The 22,533-nt window shown below is 42.6% G+C and overlaps 2 protein-coding genes across 2 annotated transcripts in view; one reads left to right on the top strand and one right to left on the bottom strand.

Moving 5' to 3' along the window:
- The window catches only part of mei4 (meiosis-specific, MEI4 homolog (S. cerevisiae)), a 44,563-nt gene extending 33,449 nt beyond the window's left edge, over positions 1 to 11,114 (bottom strand). The window contains exons 1-3 of the mRNA XM_076756902.1: positions 11,072 to 11,114; positions 8,010 to 8,255; positions 3,771 to 4,300 (exon numbers count right to left, since the gene is read on the bottom strand). Coding sequence (XP_076613017.1) covers positions 3,771 to 4,300; positions 8,010 to 8,255; positions 11,072 to 11,114 — 819 coding nt within the window. The remainder of the gene's footprint in view (positions 1 to 3,770; positions 4,301 to 8,009; positions 8,256 to 11,071) is intronic.
- A 4,590-nt stretch (positions 11,115 to 15,704) lies between these two features.
- LOC143336730 (5-hydroxytryptamine receptor 1B-like) lies at positions 15,705 to 20,609 on the top strand. Its single transcript, XM_076757020.1, has one exon. The coding sequence runs from the start codon at positions 16,114 to 16,116 to the stop codon at positions 17,263 to 17,265; it is 1,152 nt and encodes a 383-aa protein (XP_076613135.1). The 5' UTR covers positions 15,705 to 16,113; the 3' UTR covers positions 17,266 to 20,609.
- Positions 20,610 to 22,533: the final 1,924 nt, after the last annotated feature.

The following is a 22,533-nucleotide window of genomic DNA, read 5'->3' as shown; positions in this document are numbered from 1 at the left end:
ACGCTTTAGCGCCCGTTTCCTGACACGGTGAGGAAAAGACAATTTCCCACCAACGGCATTTACGTTCTTGTGATTGCTTGTCTGACTCCAAGTCATCCATCTTATAAGGCTGTAAGACACTTTGCCTCTGTGTGGACATTAAGGGTTTCTCAGAGACAGCCCGGTGCTGCGCTAATGGACGTCCTCATTGAATTTGAATTATTCAACGCCCTCATCACCACTATCATCAGTTTCATTGACAACTGCTAAACATCTCCGCGAAAAGGAAACTTTCTGCACCATTTGTCCTGACAAACAGAGGGAGTTTGCCGTGAAGAGGAAACTGCCTGCAGCCATGTTAAGTGGGTGAGCCATTCTCTGAGCGTTTAGTACAGTGCAAGACGGGATAACTTCACCCTTGTCAACTCAGGCTATCTTTCATCTCCCTTCCCAAGCTGCTGAGGCCTGTCATGACAGTAGCATGTGCAAGGCGGTAAGTGACTTTGAATGAAGCAATTTCATACTTTATGGGCTCAGCAAGATTTGAATGATGAGAAAACCTAATAACACAGGATACTGCACTCCTCTGTTGTAATAAAAATACTCGACATCATTTGAAGGGTAACAGAGGATTAAGCTGATGTATTAGGAAGGTACTGAATGTGGTTTCTCACAGCAAAACGATGACAAGCTGCTGTTTGTTTAACATGTACATCAGCTCAGTTTTGCCCGATTTTGACTATCCTGGATTACATTTACTTCTGAAAATAAGAAAATTAACTGCTATTAATTCAAAATATTGTATGTGCTGTATGTTTTAGTGCTGAAACAATTAGCTGATTAATCGATGAGCCAATTAATTGAAGCATCTGTCAGCTCTGCCCCCCTTCAGTCAGTGCTGGTTTCCAGTGTATCTCTTCATCTGTCCATTCTAGTACTGCATATATACAGATTACAGTGATAATGATGGAAGATTTACAACTCAAATGTATCAGACATTGGGCTTTAACGCAGTTTTTTTGCTTGTGGGGGCCTCCACCTGTCGTAAGTGTTTCAACTTGATCAACGTCTCCTGCTCATCAGGAGGTGCATGTTCTTGCTCCAGGATTAGCCTGCCGGGGGATTTCCCATGATACACCTCTCTCCTCTCTCCTCCCCTCCATCTGTACACATTCATGTCTTGTTAATGCATGTTACTAACTTGGCATCTTCCCAGGAGTCACTGCACTTCCTCATCTCGCAGCTTCCACGAATCCACCTGGATTGTGAATCATGGTTGCTCCTACTGCTACTATGATTATTATTATTGTATACATAGTACTGTTATCATAATACTGCACTTCTGTTGTTATTAAAGCTGTTATTGTCATTAACATAAATCTCTCTCTTCCTCTCTAGTGTGTGTGTGTGTGTGTGTGTGTGTGTGTGTGTGTTTCATATATATCACAGGTAGCACTCACACATCTTCTCTCTCCCTCGATGCTAAAGCACGTCTTGCTAAAGACACGTGTCCCATGGCTGAAACGGGAGGCTGTCGAGGGGATGTGACAGTTACAGAGACGGACAGCATTCAGTCCATTAAATGGACTGATGGTACACTCGTCTGGTGCATCTCCCATGGACACAAAGACCTCGAGGCAGCTGCCGGAGTGAGAGGTGTTTCTAAAATATACATTTTTCATAAAATAGTTTCTAGTTTCTAATTTGTCCGGTTGTTCATGTTTAATGTTAATTATCAAATGTTAGCATGCATGTAACCTGTTGGCACTGTCGTTGTGAGCATGTTAGCATGCTGACATTAGCATTTACTTCAAGGCATTGCTGTCACCAAGTACAGCCTCACAGAGCTGCTAAACTCTTAGACTAGTTTGTGTTGGATGACAGAAAGAGAAAGAAAACCCTCTAAACTCTCTGGATACCATGTATGTCACTTACTAAAGCCTTGTGCACATTACTTCTGCTTGTTGAGAAGCACAAAGCTTGACAGAGCTGCTGTGCAAAAATGTCAAACATCCTCAGATTCCAGCTTCTCTAATGTGAGGATCTGCTGCATGTCTCTGCTGGATAACACTAAACTGAATGTCTTTGGGTTTTGTGGCTGATTGGACTAATATTTCACTGCTTTCTGTCGTTTTATAGAATGATTAATCAGGGAAGCAATGATTGAAAATAGTTGCAGCCTGAGTGTTTTCTCACCCTACTTACAGTTGCTTTTGAATGTATAAAGATCATGTTTACACAGAGAGCGTATTTGGCCCAATTCACTCCAATCAAACTCCATTTAGTTCTAAGCGGACAAATGATCAATTTTTACATTTGCCTACAAGCTCTCAGCTGCAGCTGCTGAATACATTAAGCTGAGTCAGCACATATTTTTACACAAACACCAATAATCCTCTCTTGCCTTGAAAATAGAATATTATGAAACTTTAATGATGCTCAAGGGAAATCAGGTAGTATTAAAACTTCATTTGGGTAAAGTTAATGGAGCTCTCCAACTACTGCAACTGTCACGTCAGCCCCTTAAGCCTTATTTGCAAAGAACTTAAATTACCCAAGGGACGTTCAGTGGTAACAATAGCATGAAAAACTTGTGACCAATATGGTGATTTTATCCCAGAGTGGTGTGCAGTGTCCATAGAGTAAAACCCGGAGCAGTTTCTGCAGCTAGAACCTAGCCAAGGTTTCCTCTCTTTGGTTTTCCTTCGTGCTAGCTGCATGGCTAACCGAGCTAACGAGCCAACAGCAGCTACACTTAGCAGCATAGCGGTTACTTCAGCAACAAGTAAAGCAACAGTATCTGTCCATCAGGCTGCTTGTTAGCAGCAGTTACTGGTTATGTTAGCATTAAGTAAAGTTATCTGTCCAGAGTTGAGACAGAGCAGCCAGAGGACATCAGAGCAAAAACCAGAAAATACTTTGTCCATAAAATATGATCCAGTTCCATTTAAATCAGCAAATAAAGTTAAAAAGTTCTGTTTTTGTTTAGTAATACATGAGGCCCGACCCCCAGAAACACTCTTCTCTTTATACATCCATGGCAGCGTCATAAAAATTCAGAAAGTGTCTCATTGGACGCAAAAGTTTTCTGGGAAATGACAACTCAAAAACACCATTAATAAAACTTGCAAAACAACATTTTTGCCATTGTTGGCCCAGATACTGGCATTTAGATGAGAGATGCCAGCATGATGAGGCTGAAGATACACATTCATACGCCTTCGACAGACCACAGTCTTATACATTTGCTCCTGACAACCGAGAGACCAGAAACCAACAACGATGAGGAGAAATAACAGCCATGAGTGAGAAACTGAGGGCAGGTGTCCAAGTGAGTGACCAGCTAACGTACGCAGGAACAAAGCTAGTGCTGCTCTTTTTAAATTCAGTATGAATTTCAACCTATAAGTTGCTTTTTAAGGATCCGGCACAATCTTCCTCTTGTCATCTTGTTTCCTCCACAGCTGAGAAAAACACATTAAAACTCCATCCATGCACATGTGGCTTTGTGGCTAGTTAATACGAATGGTAATAAAGCAATGAGGGCACTAAATCTAGATTTTCCATCTATTTGATCACATAAACAAAAAGTCTGATTTCACAGATCAGAGGAAGTTGGAACTGCCGCAGGATTGTTTGTTTGTATGTTAATATATCTGATCAAAAAGGCCAGATCGACTTCTCCCTTTAATGAACTGCTCCAAATGATTTGGGTAATCTTCCAGCTGTGGACATTGATAAGGAAACACTGTGTGTATACACATCCCCTCCCCAGAGATCCCATTACTCACCCTGCTGAGCTGATTACAGTGCAGCAGCATCCCAGTCAGCTCCCTCAGTGACTCCTCCAGCCGTCTCACAAACTCTACAGATGGCAGCTTCTGAGAGCAGAAGAGGTCCATCGCTCGAGCTGTGACCTGGCAGGCGTGCAGGACGAGGTCTGGAGGTCCGAGTGTAAGGGGATCTCTGCACGCCGCCACCACCGAGTCCAGGAGCTGGCACACAGAGTCCACCAACACTGACCCCGCATCCCCGTCAGGGCGGAACCAGAGCGACTCCAGGACGCTGTTGGTCCCCTCTACTCGGTGGAGGGCGCACAGCGACTGGAGGAACTGTACATGAGGAAGCACGGCCCTCCCACGAGGACATCTGTGGAGACTGCAGGCAGCTGAAAGCTGAGGGGACGAGGCGGCAGGTTGGGGGTCCTGTAGCAGGAGCTCAGGAGTCTCTGAGTCACAGCCTGGTTCAGGGTTCACACTGCACACCTCACCCTCTGGACCAAACATGTCCTGCGAAGAAAAGTCCACTTCCTCGTGATGATCTGGAAGTCCAATGAGGAGCTGGATCAGTCAACAGCGTCATCAGTCATCAGTAAGACACATTAGCATTAAGGTCTCAATAGAGGCTGAGGGGGAGCACGGGGTACCTCGACCTTTGATGTCAGAGGAGGTTCAGACTGTCCAGTCATACAGATTCGAGGAAATGGGTTTGGGGTGTCTCCACTTCTGAGATATGCTGGTTGTAAACTGGTTCTGCCTGGATTTTGGTGCTCAGAGCAGAGGACATGATAGCTAAAAAGAGCCATCCACGCCTCTTCTTCTGACCCTGGCAGCGTGGGCGTCACGAGGCTATTGATAGGATTGTTTATCAGGCAGCCTCTATGTTGAATCTGTGTGTAGAGTTTTGCTTCCTGGAGTCAGATCTGTACTAAAGTGCCTGACCACAGAGTGCTTTTATGCATCACCCTTCTTTTTTCTATATTTGTCCAATGAAATCTGGCTTTTCACTTGTGTTAAGAATGGCTAAGATTAACGAGCACGTCACAATAAAGAGGCACAAAAGGGTCACAGAGGGAGAAATGTGTCACCGTGACAAAGTGAACTGACAAATTCAGTTAAGGAAAAAGGTAACTGAAGGTCAGACGGTAAATGAAACTAGATCAGAGAAGACCCCCTTCATAAAGGGGCTGTGGGACATGTTAATGGCAAACTGACAAAACACATTTAATAATGGCAGAAGACACACAACTGCATTATTACATAAATGACCATTCATAATAATGATCATATAATTATAGCATCATCATTAAAGTGCATAATTACAGTTCTTCCAATCTAATCCCTGCGGTCATAAGAGCAGAGTGTGAGCGAGCCGTCGGTGTCTCACAAACGTCAGCGCTTAGATTTCAGCCTCTGCGCTCTTTTGTAAAGCTGAATATTTTTCTTTTCACACCAAATCATAAACATCAAAACATTAGGACCGCACTTTCTCTGACTAATTTTCCTTTGTTTGTTTTTCGCTGTATCGCTGATATGTGCTTCCTGGATTCTCATACAAACGTGCATTTCAGTAAGTCACTCTCAATACTTTGCGAGCATGAAACTATGATCCTTAAGCCCCTAAAATCCCACTGGTGGGCTTCTAGAATCAAAATTATAGCGGCTGCAACTCATAACTCCATGAACAGGTGGACCTTGGTTATCATTTTCGTGGGCTGCGGTGCTAAATGTCTCCCCTCAGCCCTTGAGGATTTAGATTTAGGGGGACGAGTGTTTTCCTTGAATCAACTGCTATCATAAAGGCTGCACTATTTATAACCGTGTGTGTTTTATAAGGAGTGGGGTGTTGTGTTTCAAAATGACAGATTCTCTGCTGGGGAGCACTGAAACCTTTTCCGAACAAATGAATTATAACATAATTTACACCAGTCATGATATTTGGCAGCAGCGAGCCAGCAGCAGGGTCTTCTCTGACAAAGGGAAAGATAAACAACAGTGAGAGGAGCCTTAATATACTGGAGATATGGAAAGCTGCAGATACAAATACACACTGCGCGTATTTGAGTTTGAATGTGAGCTCTTCACATTGTGCGCAGAGCTCACAAAGTTAGATTTAAGACATTTTTAATGCCACATAAAATGCAATTTAATACATTTTTCATGGCCATAGCGGCCAAAGTATGAAATATATCAATGAAAACCAGTCAGAACAATATGGCCTGGAGTTATTTACCAATTCATTGACATTTATATCACATTTTTGTCAGCAGTAGCCAGCTGTATATAACAATAAACCCAAATAATATCATTAATTAATCATGAAGCACATTGTGAAGATGGAATGGCAGTGGAAAATAAATGGATTAAATAACAAAAAACTAATTAATTTAAGGTCCATATGTCAATTTCACATTAGATCAGAGGTCTGAAACAATAAAACTGAGGACTCTCCAGCCAGCTTTTTCACTAAAACCACAGTAAAAATTTAGAGAGGCGTCATTTGTGGTGCTGTTGAATTGCTATACTGACAGGTGTTTCCATTAATTTGTCCACACCACTTCTGTCAATGAGAATGGAGTAAATAACAAAAACCCCTGCCAAAGAAAAACCTGCACTAACATGAGCATTTTATTATAGTAATCAGGAGGCAGACGTTGGAAAGCTGTAAGCGTTATTTTTCAAGCCACTTGTCAAAATCCGTGAATCATTTGGAAAAACAGGATAGTTCCCATCATGCAGAGCCGACATCCTATTTCATATTTATTTCTATCTCACTCCCGCCACCTAAAGAGAGGCAGAAATGGTCTGACGTGACTATTTTTACTGAACGCAGGTGGAGCAGGAGCTATGCAGAGTGAATGTTCAGCTGAGTCCAGGCCATAATAATCTGAGCTGCTCTAATTGCAAATCAAGGACCCTAACAATGCCAAATGTGGTCTTCAATACTCTGAAATTGAATATTAGAACAACAGGAGAACATTCACACAAATTGTATGAGCTTTCTTTAGGGAGCAGCACGAGAGGGTAAACAACAAGGGCTCATTTCATGATCTCACGGTACTTCATGAGATCTACAGCTGGTCACTCTGTCGCTGGCTGATGCTGCTGGAGCAGAGATTGACTCCTCATGAAAAACGCTGTTATGTCCACAGTCCATAAACTAGTTAGCTGGCTGGCCAGCAAACTTGAGTGAATGAAAGACAGCACACAGAGGACATCACAAGGAGGACCTACAGATGGCGATATTTCCCCAGTAGCAGTACTTTGGTTCCATTGATTAGCCTGTCCAGTCCAGAAATTGATGGGAAATGACCAGTTACACGTGTCGGCCTGTGGGTCCATTTGTGCACACACACACCTTGCTAACGGCTTCGCTAACTAGCAAACGAAGTGTGCAAAGCATAGATGCATTTCAAAGATGTGAGGGTTATTAGTGATGAATGAATTAAACTGCAGCTGGTTCAGTGAGTGAAAAACCAAACGACTTTCACACAAGCTGCTTTACAACAGCTCTGCTTCCACTCCGCAATCATCAGCTCCAACAGAATTTACATGTCGGTAAGATCGTTGTGTTTTTATATTGTGAGAAACTGGGCCCTGAAATATCACTAAGCCCTGACAGGATATCAGTGTGCTGGGAAGAAATATTGAGTCTTTGTTTGTACATCACGCACCGGCCGGGTCGAAAAGAGGGACAAGCGGCAGTAAACCTGACAACTCAACATTCATGAGCATTATGTATGTAATCATTAGCAGCCTTGTGCGCTAACCTCAGCTCGCTCAGCGCCTGAGCTCCTCTGAGGAGTCATGTCAGGAGGCGGGTGTCCTTGAGACGTCCTCTCCTCAGACTGAAGGCATCAGTAAAGACACTCTGTGCTTGTGTATCTTTATAAACTGTCAGCTCTTTTTTTTTTGACTCCAGCTCACCTCTCAGCTGTTAAAACTGCAGGTCGCTGAATGAATTACTCTGAAACTTTGACTTATTCAAGAGTGAAACCTTTTGCAAACTACAAGCTGTTTTTGATAAACAGAAGAGTTTTCCCCACAAATCACACTCTGTCTACCCGACAGTGGAGGAACGCAGCTAAGTACATTTACTCAAGTACTTGTACTTAACTATACTTAACCACTTTCTACTCGTATTCCACTACAGTTCAAATACTGTAGTATGTACTTCACTACATTTATCTGACAGCAAAACATATGCAGAGCTTATAAATATGATGTGAGAATCTGAATGCGTCCTCCTACCTGCTGCCTCCGCGCTGCTCCTGGTGCTCCACGTCGCTCTGCTGATCAGCAGCTCCTGTCGCAGCCTCAGCACCTCCTGCTGCAGCTCCTGGCCTTTCTTCTTCCAGCCTTCATCCTGGTTCTTCAGCTTGCGGGCCAAAGCCTCAGCGTACTCTCTGCCACTCACACCTGACGGCTTGCTCTTTATTATCGCCACTGCCAGGCCCACTTTGGCTTTCATGAAAAACCACTCGGCTTGACTCGCTGCTGAAACACAGCGAGAGGGCAGATTTTAAGGGAAGTCCACCAACACAAAATCCACACATTTAATCACAAAGTACAAGTTGCACAAAAGACAAATGTACGTCTGGCTTCTGTTTCATCAACACTGTTTAGCTTCTGATTCTCAGTTTCAGCAGGCTCACAAAATATTTCAATTTTGATAAATTACGTGAATCGTAATGCAGTTTGTGGGAGTGTATCTGATTTAAAACACTTTATCAGTCTGAAGTTTCCCAACCTGTAACCAAAACAATTCTAGTTAGGAGCTCAATTCAGAATCCTTCTGACAAGCCGCTCAAATACTGAGACACTTTTCTTTATTTTGGCAACAGACCTAGCTTACGAAATATACCATGCGTCCATTATCGGACAACATTTATTGTCTTCATATGTCAAAACTTCAGATCAGTTTTGTCCCTGATATGTAACTGGACTGGAGAACATATTATTACCATACACAAATTATTCCGCATTAACCTGTAAAGTTCACTTGCTCTATGTTTACCGAAGCACAGGTGCGTCCAGCTAAGCTAGCACCGTAACGTTTACGTTAGCTAAAATTAACTTGTGCTACTTTTTTGGTTTAACCAATTTAATAAGCCTGAATTCACATCTGTCTCCGGACCACAGCGGGAAATATCACTGCTGAAAGAAACAATAACGTTAAATTACTCGGCTATAATTTAAACCATGACTAAGTTAGAGCTAGCTAAAGTTACCGAGCATGGCTAACTAGCTTAATGCACCGTACACAAACAACTGTTGAACTGTTGAACAAACGAGTTTTCACGATTCTGCCCTTAAAACTGTTCATGTTAACTGTCGAACTAATTATCTTTTAAATGACCGTCCTTACTTTCCATTGCTCGACGCCTGTTCTCAGCTTCCCCATTAAAAGCTTACAATCTTCAAATTTGGGACGTTAATTTCGCTCCAACGGCTGAACAGGTGTTACGGGTAAATCTGTGACCCGTCTGATCCGGTGAACGTCCGCCATGACAGCAGATGGACCGTGAACGCGTCATGCAAATCCGTGACCCTCTTAAAATCTCACCCATGAAACGTGTTTGAAAGATTAATAACAATGAGAGTTATAGTATTGATCAAATGTGTTTTTTTTTTTAATCAAATCAATCAAATAAAAGCATCAAAAATGTAAATCAAATAAGATGCAGCCTAAATTTAAAAAAAAAAGTTAGCTTACAAAGCTTTTCAAAACAAAAAGGGATAACATTTCATAATTAATTTCCAAGCTTAAATCTTAAAATATAAGACGACAGAAGTTTCATATGATTACTGGTATTTTTATTTATGAATTTGTAGTTGTTGCAGCCTACAGAACCTTTGTAATCTCAATAAAAATTACATAAAACAATTGATAAATGGTTAAAACAGTTGGCTAAACACAATGGTAAATAAAATGGATAAATGGTTGAAGCTTGCAGCGTCTGACACTCCATGTAGTCGTTGACAAGGTCATCTGTTAAAATGTGGATCGGCAGACAACAAAACACTGATAGAGGAGAAACACAACAAACTCGCTGTCGACACACACTGACTGATTCACTGTTGGAGCATCATCAGAATAAATGGTTTTTCCTCAGGCCGGTTTTTAGCCAGCGGAAAAAGTCATTTTTGATTTGTTTTTCTCTCCTTGGGTTAAACTAATGGTCGTCTAATTCACTGCAAATTGTCAAAATTTGCATACTGTGATTGTTAACCTTTTAAAAGTTTCCTGCATGACATTTTCAAGTATCCTCGACGTGCAGGAGCGCTGCTGTCGAAACACGTCGGCCTGCTTCAACATGAGAGAATCATGGCTCATTATCTGCAGCAACCAGTGGCCCTCTTCTGGATCTGATCTCAGGCTCTTGCTGTGCTTCAGTTGTTTTTATTTATTTATTTGTTATCAGTGCAGCGACCATTTTGGACTGCTGCCCAAATTCCCAGGTTATTTTGCTTCATTTGAATCCCAGATGTGGGAGTGGAGGCACATCAAGGCTCAGTTAAATGTGGCTTTAGACGGGGTGGAGAGTCACTAAAAATACATGTAGTCAAGTTCTGTACTTAAGTACAATATTGAGGTACTTTTACTCAACTATTTCTATCTTATGCTACTTTTTACTTTTGCTCCACTACATTTATTTGACAACTTGTTCCAATACAGGGCTTCTCTTTGAATCGACTTCTTTTTGGAAAATCAGCACAGACAGCAAGTTCGGGATCTGTTTTCAACCACCAGCACAAATTTTGTGAGGTTAACAACAGTGGTGATGTAGGGAGACAGAGGGTGCCTTCTGTGGCAGGTAGAAGAGGGGCCCTCTATCTGTCTGTGGTCAGGGGCCCATTAAGTATTAAGTAAGTGTATCATCAGTATTACTCTGGCTGTGAGTGTGTCTGCCGAGCTCTGAAGGAGCTCTGAGTTGAATTGTGTCACAATGTGGAGTACAAGACAGAGCATTTACCAGGCAGAGTGCATTATGGGAAATGTCGTACCCAGTGATTTCGTATCTTGGCCACGTCTAGGGACTAGCAGTCAGGATATCTTGGACTCTGCTCAGTCCCACCATTACGGAAGTGCTGCACTAATCCCTTTAAAGAGAGTGAGGTTACTAGGACTCAATTATCAAATTCAAAGTATGACATTGGATGAAGATGGGCTGCGTCAAGGCTTCTGTAAGGAGAAATATCTTCCTGTTGAGTTAAGCACTCGAAGGTGTCTGCTGCAACAAGCCGACCGTGTTCATTTAGAGGAGCAGCCGCTCGATACGGAGGTCCTGCCGGGTCACTGAGGCCCTCACCCTCTCGCAGAGTGAGGCCGGCCACCTTACCCAGGAATCTCATTTCAGCGGAGAGCATCCATGACGTGGTTCCTCGAGTCAGTGCCGAGCCTGCGGGCACGCGGGTGAAGGTCAGCAGAAGCTCAAGTGGAGAATGGGGAGCTTTGCATTGTGACTCAGCTCTCTGCTCGGCTCAGTGATCGATGCAGCGCCTGCCACAGGTGCACAGTATGGATGGACTGTGCAGAGTGGATGAAATGAAGTGTGATAAATGATTTATGCATAAACTCTCTCTTTGATTGTACTTTCTGCAAGTGATCAACTAGCTCTGCCTCAAAAGTACAGAGCTGCTAAAAGTAAGAAACCTTTGCAAAGTGCAGCTGCTCCTCAAGGCTCCCCACAGTTTTTCACCGCCGATTCTCATTATTTGTAAAAGCACGTTTGTTAACACTGACACGGTAACAGGCTGACGTGTGTGAAAAGTGCCATGAACATGAAACAGGCGGAGGTCACAACCTTGCTGACAGTGGTGACTCACAGGGCTAATTATGTACTGGTAAAGGTAGCTGGCGAGCTAACCGTTAGCTCAGACTCAACAACACCTTTAGCTTCTCTCTGCTGTTCTGTACTGAAGGTGAACAATGTTCCTCTGCCGTTTTGTGCACAGTTGAACAACATTTCATTCAATAAATGTATAATTTTAGAGGGAAAATAAAACTCTCTGAGCTAGCAAGCTGGCTAACTGATTGCTAGCACGCGTGTTAGCTTGGAGAGCTTTAATGCCATGAATGTACAGTCGGACCCGAATGGTGGACGAACCCATCAAACGTCCGAACCTCTGACCCTCACGCACACCTGTTGGTAAGTTCACCAGGTAACTGTTCGTTTAACTGCATATATTGAAGGAACATGTGACAATAAAACCTGGACTGGACCGACACAGTGAAATAATAATGTGCTGTAATGTATTTTATTTTTTTTACTGTGTGCTTTTTTTTATTGCTGACTGTTATCTAATGTCTTACTCATACTTACACTTCTGTTTGTTTTCACTTTGTGCTGCTCGCTTTAACCTCGCTGAGGAAGGTGTTACATAAATACTAGACGTCAGTGAAGATGTTGGCTGTTACACTTCCTGTGTGAATCAAGGACACTTTGTGCGTCTCTGTTTGTGTCTGGATAAACACATGATGAGCTGAAGCAGCGCAGGTGTTTCGGCATAATAGCTGTGATGAGTTTTGGTCGCTGAGTTCACCAACACGCTCTCTTGATGGTTGGCAGCCTTGAGCTTGGATTGCTTTGAAAATGGACTCGGCGGCTTCATGCACCACAGCTTTCCAAGCTCATGCCAAATATTTGCTTGGCAGGCTGTTGTTTCACTTCAAATATCAATATTGTTTGAGAAACGAAAAAGGCATGCTCTGATAGGTTTCCAGGTCCTCGTAGAGACACAACACTCCCGTGAAGTACACCAACTTCAGTCAGTGAAAAAAAGCAATTGGGTGATGCTCATTTTTTAAGAATTTCCTAAATTGCTTATGTAATTTGGCATGAATATGAGGAAAATAGTGAGATTTTTAAAGAAATTAATGGCAACTGATACAGGAGTTCACTTCGATAGATGATAAAAAGGACAGACTTTTATAAGCAGCTGTTGTTTTCCACTGAAATTGCTAATTTTCTTTGTAAAAACTAAAATAAATCGGCTACTATTGTACTTTCTCTGAATACTTTATTTCCTTATAATTACTACAGAGTATTGATTTGATTTAGAGCTTAACAAAAAGTTTCCATTCAAAGGTCAAACAGGTTAAAATGAAAGAAACTTATTTCCCTGGAAGCGGAGCAGTGGAACTGAGTACATTTACTCAAGTACAAATTTGAAGTACTTGTACTTCAGTTGAGTCTTTTCTTTTCATGCCACTTTCTGCTTCTTCTTCATCACATCTCGGAGGGAAATATTAAGCTTTTTACTTTAATACATCTATCCAACAACTTTAGTTGCTAGTAACTTTAGAATTAAGATTCTTGCAGATGAAACTTATGAAGATCTTATAAAATATGTTTTGTTTTTTTTTAACATTAAACTACCCAACAGTTTATAGAAGTACACTTTAAATGATTAGCCGATGATCATGAGCTCCACCTCGAGCTTTTACATGAATGCATGGGTCATAATAACCTAATGAGCTCATATATAAGGGAGATTTTTCTGCATTGAGCACTTTTACTTTTAATACTTTAAGTGCATTTTCCTCATTATACTTACAAAGTTTTATTGGAGTAACATTCTCACTGCAGGCCTTGAGTGTTTTTACACTGCGGTATTAGTTTTTCTTTGCTTAAGCAAAAGATCTGAATAAACCTTCCTCCACCGCTGATCCCTGCTTGCGTCTCCCCCCTTCAGGTCACTATTAAAACATGGAGTCTGGAGGGAGCTTCAGGCTGCAGCCTGTTCAGCTGCGCTCAGGTCAGAGAGCTGTCCGCGGTGCTGAAACTGCTCGGCTCACCAGACTTCACTCATTAGTCTGTGGCAGAGAATAATGGACCCTGTTAGCCTGTTAGCCTCTGCGGAGGAAACCCTCGGGCATTATGACCCAGCAGAGGGCCTTAATGAAAGCACTTCAGAGGGAGAGAGAGGGAGAGAGAGGGATGTTCAGTCTGTGAGAGACTTTTCTAGATGCTATTAGACATATTCTAATAGGTATTCAGACATGCATTCATCGTGATTAACAATGGTGGGAGGTGACGACAACCCCAATTCCGAAAAAGTTGGGACTTAAGGATCTGAGCACTTCTTCCACCTCTGATGATCAATAATTGGTTATTAAATGAGTGTGTATGTAAATTTGTATGTTTGTATTTCTTTAGTCCTCATTTTGTCGTCACTTTTTGATCTAAATTTTCACTGTTAACTTGACTTTTCTAAAGCACTTTGTTATTGCTGATTTTGACAAGTGATGCATAAATAATATCAGCATAATTTGGTTAGAATTTTAGAACAATTAAGGTGATTTTTCAAGCAAATATATCCCCGTTCAAGCTGCTGAAATGAGAATATTTGCTGGTTTTCATCATGCTAATAAACTTAATATCTCTAAACATCAAATCGCTTTCGGCTTTGGGGAATAGAAAAGATTTTCTTTCACAACTTTCTGACATTTATACATTAAGAAATAATAATCTGCCGGAAAAATGATCCTGAAATTAATCACGAGACACAGCTCTTTATTAGACGCATGTGACAGACACATAGCTACAAAAGATTCAATGTACTACTGAGTAGAAACCTGACAGATCAGCTGACTTCATCTCATCACAGGTAAGACAGCTGAGGGCAGGTGAGATCATGTCCTCTGTATTCTTTGCTGGGAACTCAGGGGTGTTGGATACCTGGAGGCAGTTTGTATTCCACTTAAAAACAAATGGAGGATATTTAAAATGCTGATTCCAGTATTTTCAGACTGAATACACTCACATTGTTGTTACTGTTAGCCCAACAAAATATAAAAGTGTGTGTGTCAGTTCATTTTTGACTTTGGGATCTGTGGTTTGAAAAACAAAAATTCTCACTATTTCCGAAATCCTGCTACAGTCAGACTTCGATGCCTCTCAGTTCTTAGGTATCAGTACTGGTGTATTACCTGTTAAAAACATAAAAATGACAGCATAGAAACGCCTAATTTTGTTGTGCAGATTTCAGTTTTAACTTTTACAATTCAATGACTAAGTGCATCTCTTAAAGGTCCTGTGATATGATGGAAAGAGGTGAGATTGAACATCTCATTGAGAAGTGTCTTCATTACATAGTTTGTCCACCAGAGAACGCTGACAAGTTCATTTTTATACTGCAAATATTGTACGGAAGCCCTGAGAGGCAAGTGAGGAAAAATAATCAAAGTCTGATCTAAATTGATCTGATCTAAATATCCTAAATCTAACTTAGCATATTTTTTGCCATTGTTGTTGTAATACTAATTTTGGCCACAGGGGGCAGGTCCTGACCAAAAAAAAAAAAAAAAAAAGCACCAGCCAAAACTTTTTTTTCCACCTGTTCTTAACTCATAATTGCAGGTGAGAAATTAGGTTAGACCAGACTGATCAGAAAATGGATCATCAATTTTTTGATGATCCATTTTTTTTTTTTTTTTTCCCCCCTCTGGGCTTCCGTACTTCACTAAAAACTGTCACAATTCTTAGTCGTCAAATTTAAGCAATTGAGAAATATATTGATATTATATTTTATATTATATTATATATTCAATATATTGAAGTATCAATATCGGTACTGGCTTCAAAAGTCAATCAGGCTCTAATAGAAAGAATTATTGATAAAAGAAAAGGAGAAAATAGATAATAGAAAAAAGAGTCCTTTAACATTTACAAGGGATGGGGGGGGGGGGGCGAGAGGAAGGGGGGGAGAGAGAGAGAGCAAAGAGAGAGGGAGAGAGAGAGAGAGGAAAGAGAGAGGGGGAGGTAGGCAGAGAGAGCAAGAGGTAGAGAGAGAGAGAGAGAGAGAGAGGGAGGGAGAGAGAGAGAGAGAGAGAGAGAGAGAGAGAGAGAGAGAGAGAGAGAGAGGTAACGCTGCCCTGCGTTGGCAGTATAAAACCAGGAGTCAGACTTCAGCAGCTCTGAACTTGTGAGGAGACTCTGAGCGGATTAAAAAGCAGATAACAGACAGAACAAAGTATTTTATTTGAACACTGGATGCTGATAATATTTGGAAAATGATTCTAACAACACAGACAAAGATTTATTGATGATGGATAAGCCCCTCTGTGTGTTTTATTTTCATTTCTTGGATATTTAAGTTGATTAAAGATAAAATGCTGCGGGTGAAGTGAGTAAGATGAAGAGGAGGAGGCAGAAATGTGTCTCTGAGGCAACACCTGTCGTCTGATTGTTGGATAACTGCTGCTGCTGGAGATGGAGCCGCTTTTATTTTGGGTTTACAGAAGGCGAGAAACGCGAGCGGTGGATGAATATCTGAGTGATTTCACACTGATCTCCAGGCTTTCCTTTCAGCTCAATGACAGGGCGATCTGACGAGGGAAGGTGGAGGGATGGAGAATGCCAGTCAGCTCAAACCAACGCCTGTCATCTACGGAGAGCTGTTGAACATCTCCACCAACTACACCCATGCCAATTTCACGTCGAAAGCGGAGGCGAAAGACAGTAACGTGGCTTTCCAAGTGGGTCTCGCCGTGACCTTAGCCCTCATAACTTTCGCCACGACGCTTTCAAACGCCTTCGTCATCGCCACCATTTACCAGTCCCGAAAACTGCACACCCCGGCAAACTTTCTGATCGCCTCCCTGGCCGTCACGGACCTCCTGGTGTCCATTTTGGTGATGCCCATCAGTGCGCTGTACACGGTCAGCCAAACGTGGACACTCGGCCAGGTGATGTGTGACATCTGGCTGTCCTCGGATATAACCTGTTGCACCGCCTCCATCCTCCACCTGTGCGTAATTGCGCTGGACCGCTACTGGGCCATCACGGACGCGGTGGAGTACTCCAAGAAGCGCACGCCGGCGCGCGCCGCCGGCATGATCGCCACCGCCTGGGTGATCGCCATCTCCATCTCCCTGCCGCCCTTCTTCTGGCGCCAGGTGAAAGCAGAGGAGGTAACGACCTGCAACGTGAACACCGACCACATTTTCTACACCATCTACTCCACCTTCGGCGCTTTCTACATCCCCACGCTGCTGCTCATCGCCCTGTACGGGAGGATTTACGTGGAAGCCCGAAAGCGCATCCTGAAGCAGTCGCACAACAAGCCGGGGAAGAGACTCACCTCGGCGCACCTGATCACCAACTCCCCCGGCTCGGTAGCGTCCACCACCTCCCTGAACTACGGGACGAACGACACCTCCTCCTGTGACACTACCTCCTCCGCGAACGTGAGCCAAGTCAAAGTCACTGTGTCCGACGCGCTGCTGGAGAAGAAGCGGATCTCCGCCGCCCGCGAGAGGAAGGCGACCAAAACTTTGGGGATAATCCTGGGGGCCTATATCATATGCTGGCTCCCGTTTTTCATTTACACTCTCCTAGTGCCTGTCTGCGAGTCCTGCTTCCACCCGGAGTTATTTGACATTTTCACCTGGCTGGGTTACCTCAACTCTTTAATCAACCCCATCATTTACACCATGTCCAACGAGGACTTCAAACAGGCTTTCCACAAACTAATACGGTTTAAATGCTGCAGGGCATGAACGATGATTACCAGCCATAATAACCCCCCCCCCCCCCCCAAACTCATCTCCAATCAGCTGTATAATGCCAGAAATGAATCAAACCCACCCACAAATATTTCACTCCCCAGGTTTCCCTCCTGAGGGCAACAACACCAACATCCAGATTGTTTATGATAATGTGGCTGCAGAATGAGCGTTCACCTGAAAAGCGGTGCAGAGGACTGTGGAAATCTAATGACCTGCCATCCAGTCTGCAGTGTGTTCTCTGATGGCACCGCGTAATGAATGGCTGTCATTTCCTAAACATCGGAATGTTAAAGAAAGATTGGCGGCTGCTGTTGGTGCAGAGGGGAATGTCAGTGGATGTGCTGATGTGGAAACCTGTGACTGCTTTGCAGTTGATAGTGTTATTATAGTGACTTGGAGAAAGCCCATAGCCCCAGATGCAGGGGCCCCGCCTGTACGTGCTGCACTGGACTGTAGCCTACAGACTCACTTTGCCATATGAGTTTGACAGTCAACGTCAGTTGGCTTGTAAGCACAAACAGCTTAGGACTAAGCTATCATGAGCCCCAAGGGCAAAAAATAAGATTTGTGTTTCATTTTCCTGACTCAATAAGGGGAAATACTGGTGCCTACAACAAGTTTAGTTTTGTTCCTCAGACGTGCCTGGCCCAGATGGAGATAAAAGCATGATTTCAGTTTGAGAAAAAGACGCAGGTTTGGTTTATTCTCGTGGCCAGTGTATGCGTTTTCTTTTCCTTTCTTGCTGTGACTGATGTTCACTTTAACAAGGCTCCAAAATGAGTGTAAATGTACGAATCTGTATGCATCAGTGTGATTTTTACCTTAATTTCCTGAAGAGTCTGGATTTTGCTCATTTGAATGGCTATCACACTGTAAAATAGTGCAAAGGGACCGACTCTGAGGGAAGGAAGAGCCGATTCTATCTCCCAGACCTCTTGTTAAAGATGCATTCTTAAGTGTTAATATGAGCTTTGATGTTCCATTTCATGTCAGGCTAAACGAACACGATTCCAAATCTAGTCGAACAGGGTTGATCATGAACAGGAGGGTTCCTACAGTCTCCTCTTGGAATTTGGCATTTGTGTCTTCTGCACGCAGAAAAGTTGTGGCGGATGATTTTTAAAATGCTGGAAAATGTCACGGTATTCTGATCAAAATCACCCTTCTCCTCCCTCCAAACCGTCACATGTTAAATGTCAAGCTTTAGCTGCTGCTGATCCCTTAAAAGAACATTTTTGAAGGAAAAAAAAAAACCTGTTTGCTTGCAGGTTGCCAGAAAAAAAGATGCAAAAATATGAAATAATGCTCAACATGTCCAGGACTGTAGCTGTCATTGAGGATTCCGGAAATCTGGGGGGTGAACAACCTCAGGAGGAGGAATAATTACTCACAAATCACGCGTGGTGAGTTTAAAGGACCATTCTGCTGTTTCTTGCGGTCAAAGTTCTAACATTTGATTGTTTTTAGGTCAAAAAATCAATTAAACCCAAAGGATTTTCAATAGTAGCAGATTGCTGGAATTAAATTCTTTGGAGAATAAATTTTAGAGATAAAATGATCCAAAATGACACTTAAAAGTTAAATAAATGAGAAAATGTTTTGTCCTCAGTGTTTTTTAAATCCTGGCTGCAGCCCTGCACATGTCGTACAGTAACTCACGAAATCTCAGAATGGGATCTAAAAATGTGTAGGAACCCCGTCCTGTTAATTCAAAGGAAACGTTTTGGTAAATGGAATTATTGATTTTTTTATTGAGAGTTAGATGCAACACTCGATACCACTCTGATGTCTGTGTATTAAAAGAAATCTCCACCGGTTTAACTTTAGTTCTTCATTCTCCGATAACGCTGTCGGACTCACGATGGACGAAAATAATCGAAGCAACAGAACCAGAGATATCTACTTTTTCATTCCAAACGCTCCTCTTCCTTGTTAAAACCTGGCGCCTACATTACCCACATGCACTGACAATTCAGTCAGGAGATTGTGGCATGTTATGCTAATTGCGGCTAATGCAGCCTGGAGCCTGTAGCCTGCAGCAGAGATGAGGAGCAGGTACAGAGGTCTGGTAAGCTCACTTCTTTCTATCTCCACACCGACATTTCATTTTCAAGCTTGTAGTCTCCACCCGACGCTGACTCAAGTGACATCACTTGAGGACGTTTACTGTATCAGACCCCACGCAGCTCCCTCTGGAGTCACTAAAGGCTTTAAGCAATTTTATTCACATATGCAGTAGAATTCCTGAACATCTGGAAACAGACTTTGATGTGTAAAATAACAGCAGCTCACTGCTAAATACGGAGCTAGAGCCGGGAGATGATTATCCTAGCTTAGCATAAAGACTGGAAGCATGGGGGAACAGTTAGCCTGACCTTGTCCAAAGTAAGAAGATACTATCAAAAACACCCCTAGAGATCACATTCATTTAATCTGTGCACAAACAGATATGAAAAGACAAAGAAGAAGAAGGTCTTTCCTGGAAAACAGCAAATAATTACACCACACAATGCATTATGGGTTCACTGGTGAGTTATGGAGGTGTTGGTAGATGTATTTCAAACTTTAGACAGAGCCAGGCCAGCTGTTTCCCCTGGTTTCCAGTCTTTTATGCTAAGCTAAGCTAACCGCCTGGTGGCTATATCTTCATATCTAACATACAGACATGAGAGTGGTATCAGTCTGCTCACCTGACTCTCAGCAGGAAAGACACGGAGTCCATTTACCAAAATATGAACTGTTCCTTTAAAAAGGCTCTCCTGAACTGTAAAAACAGAAAACACGGATTTGTTTGGAAAATGAAAGGCGAAAAACTGCCTAATTGTCCCTGAAGAATTCAAGAGCTGTCACAGCTGCAGGGAGTTTGTTGCACCGGGAGAAGCAGAAAAACAACAACAATAAAATAAAAAACAGATTTAAACATGACAGAAGTCCTGCTGAATCACATCAAAGATGGCTGCCAGAGAATCGTGAGCATGCTGGCTCCCACCCTGTCACTTCCTCTGCAGCCATGTTGGATGTTTGAGCCCAGTCGCAGCGTGGACGCGCTGTAGCCATCCTGCTCTGTTGCAGCTCTGTGGTGAATAGCCTCTTTGTGTACAGTATTGATCAGCTCAGTGTGAAACTCATCTGGTGGCTCTGTCAATCCAGTGGACGTTGCATTTCATCCAGGTTAGCTTCTGCTGTACAACGCTTCTGCACACATAGGCGATGCACTGTAACTGCTCTGCTCTGGAGGATGAAATCCAACCCACTTGGAGCACAAAAAAAGCACTGCTGCTGTTGTGAAAAACTGAAAAAAAATACTAATAAAAAGGTCTATGGCATCATGAGGTTATGACAGTTTGCCCACATTGTCATTTTTTCTAATGAAACATCTGTCTCAATGTGATTCTGAAGCACGAGGACGGTGAAGATTAACGACAAAGAGAGCGCTGACATTTCTTTTATCGCCATCAGAATCTCCTGTGGTATTTGGTCTGCTTGGTGACGATAAAACATTTCACAGATGTGAGCTGATGGATATGCTGTGTGACGGCAATAACAGTTTGCAACTTAATTAACCATGAGGGAGAAATACTCCACGAGGAAAACGAAATGCACGCCTGCTTCCTTTGTTGCACTTTACCGCTGCATATCAGAACGTTTGCGTTCTTCTCCGTGAGGGGGATTATATATTAATGTGCACGGCTCATCCAGTGTAATGAGGGTCCTCCACTCTGCAGCAGTTGGCCATTGTGTTACAGTGTGTGGGTTTAGTGCAGTTTTTACATTTGGGACTTTCAAAATCATCCTGAAGTTTATGATCCTGTGTCCTAATTCAACAAATAATAAAAGCAGGTTTTAAACCTGCACTGTGTTCATATTTTAAAAGTCCAAAAAAAGCCAGCAGGCAGATTAAAACGCTCCTGATTTTTCTTTCACACAATGAGCTGAAAAAATGTGAATAAACTGCAGATGATGAGCAGCTTCAGACAGACGCTGAGGTCCTTTTGAATCCTTTGGTTTGTCTTTCCAGAGTTTAATCGTAAGTGATGTTGACGCTCTGATGTCTGACAGACAGCTCGTCATTAGTCTTTTTTTGTATGCCAGCTGCAGACACAGCAGTCAGCATTTAGCCGACGGATCAGGGTGACAGCATTAGTGATAGATGTGTGACCTGTCCAAGGTGTTCCCCACCTCTCCCCCAGTGCATGCTGGGAGAGGCTGGAGCTCTGTAAGAGGTTTAGAAAATGGATGGATGTGATAGTTACCTCCTCTAACAAGGTTGTGTTTTCAGGCCTGTTTGTCTGTTTGCTGGTTTGGTGGCAGGAACCAACCCTGCCTCTCACAAATCATCTTTTGTTTCATCAGTTCCTGGATTGCTGTCAGTGGTACATGAAGTACTACTGTCGTGTACCACACAGAAGTCGTACGGAGGTGGCTGTGGTGGATTCTGGGTGTATGAAGGCAGCTTCACATCCTGAGTGTGGTCAGGTTTCAGCACCTTTACTAAAGGTGAGGGAGCGGTGGCTGTTTTAAATACTTATGTTATGTTATGTTATGTTATGTTATGTTATGTTAGGTTAGGTTATGAGCTGCTTTCTGAATACTCTTTGGGATTTCAGGCAAAATCTAATCAAGATATTGTGTTTATTCTACTGTATATTGTAATTAATGGGAATTCATTCACATCTGGATCCAGTTGCAAATAAAAAAAGTTTAAATATTGTCAGCAAAACCCATGAAAAGGTCAAAACCTACAAAGTGTCTCCCAACACTTCCTGTCTGTGGCTCTCAGCTCAAAGCCCATTTCATCATAAAAAAAAGTCTCAGGAATTTCCTAAAACAATTGGTCACTGTAGTTTTTATCAAACGTTACTCAAAAAGACAGGAATGGTTCTTAGTTGGGGTCTATTTTCGGCCGTGGATTAATCCACATTTAGTGCTCTAGTGAGTATTTATGGCGGCAGGATGGTGTGTGTGGGATTGAGTGAGGCTCACTGATGTGTTTTTAATAGTTTTCGGACAACAATGGAGCTCTATGGCTCAGAGAAAGAAGATATATCAAGCTGTGATACGCACACAGCACTTGTTAGCAGATACGTTCACTTTTGGTCTTTTTATGGGATCAGACAGGAGGAAAAATACAGAATATCACCAGATTTGTCCTTTAAAATCACAAGCTGTGAGCACTGTGAAGCCTTGGCAGGGGTAAAAGCTCTCACTGGGACTTCTTGTTCAGCCACATTACCTGCTGTCCAACCAAAACCTTGTGCA

This window comes from Chaetodon auriga, chromosome 18 (assembly GCF_051107435.1).
Source record: "Chaetodon auriga isolate fChaAug3 chromosome 18, fChaAug3.hap1, whole genome shotgun sequence".
NCBI lineage: Eukaryota > Metazoa > Chordata > Actinopteri > Chaetodontiformes > Chaetodontidae > Chaetodon > Chaetodon auriga.
Note: the sequence above shows the minus strand (reverse complement) of the source record. Positions and strands in the feature narration are given on the sequence as shown.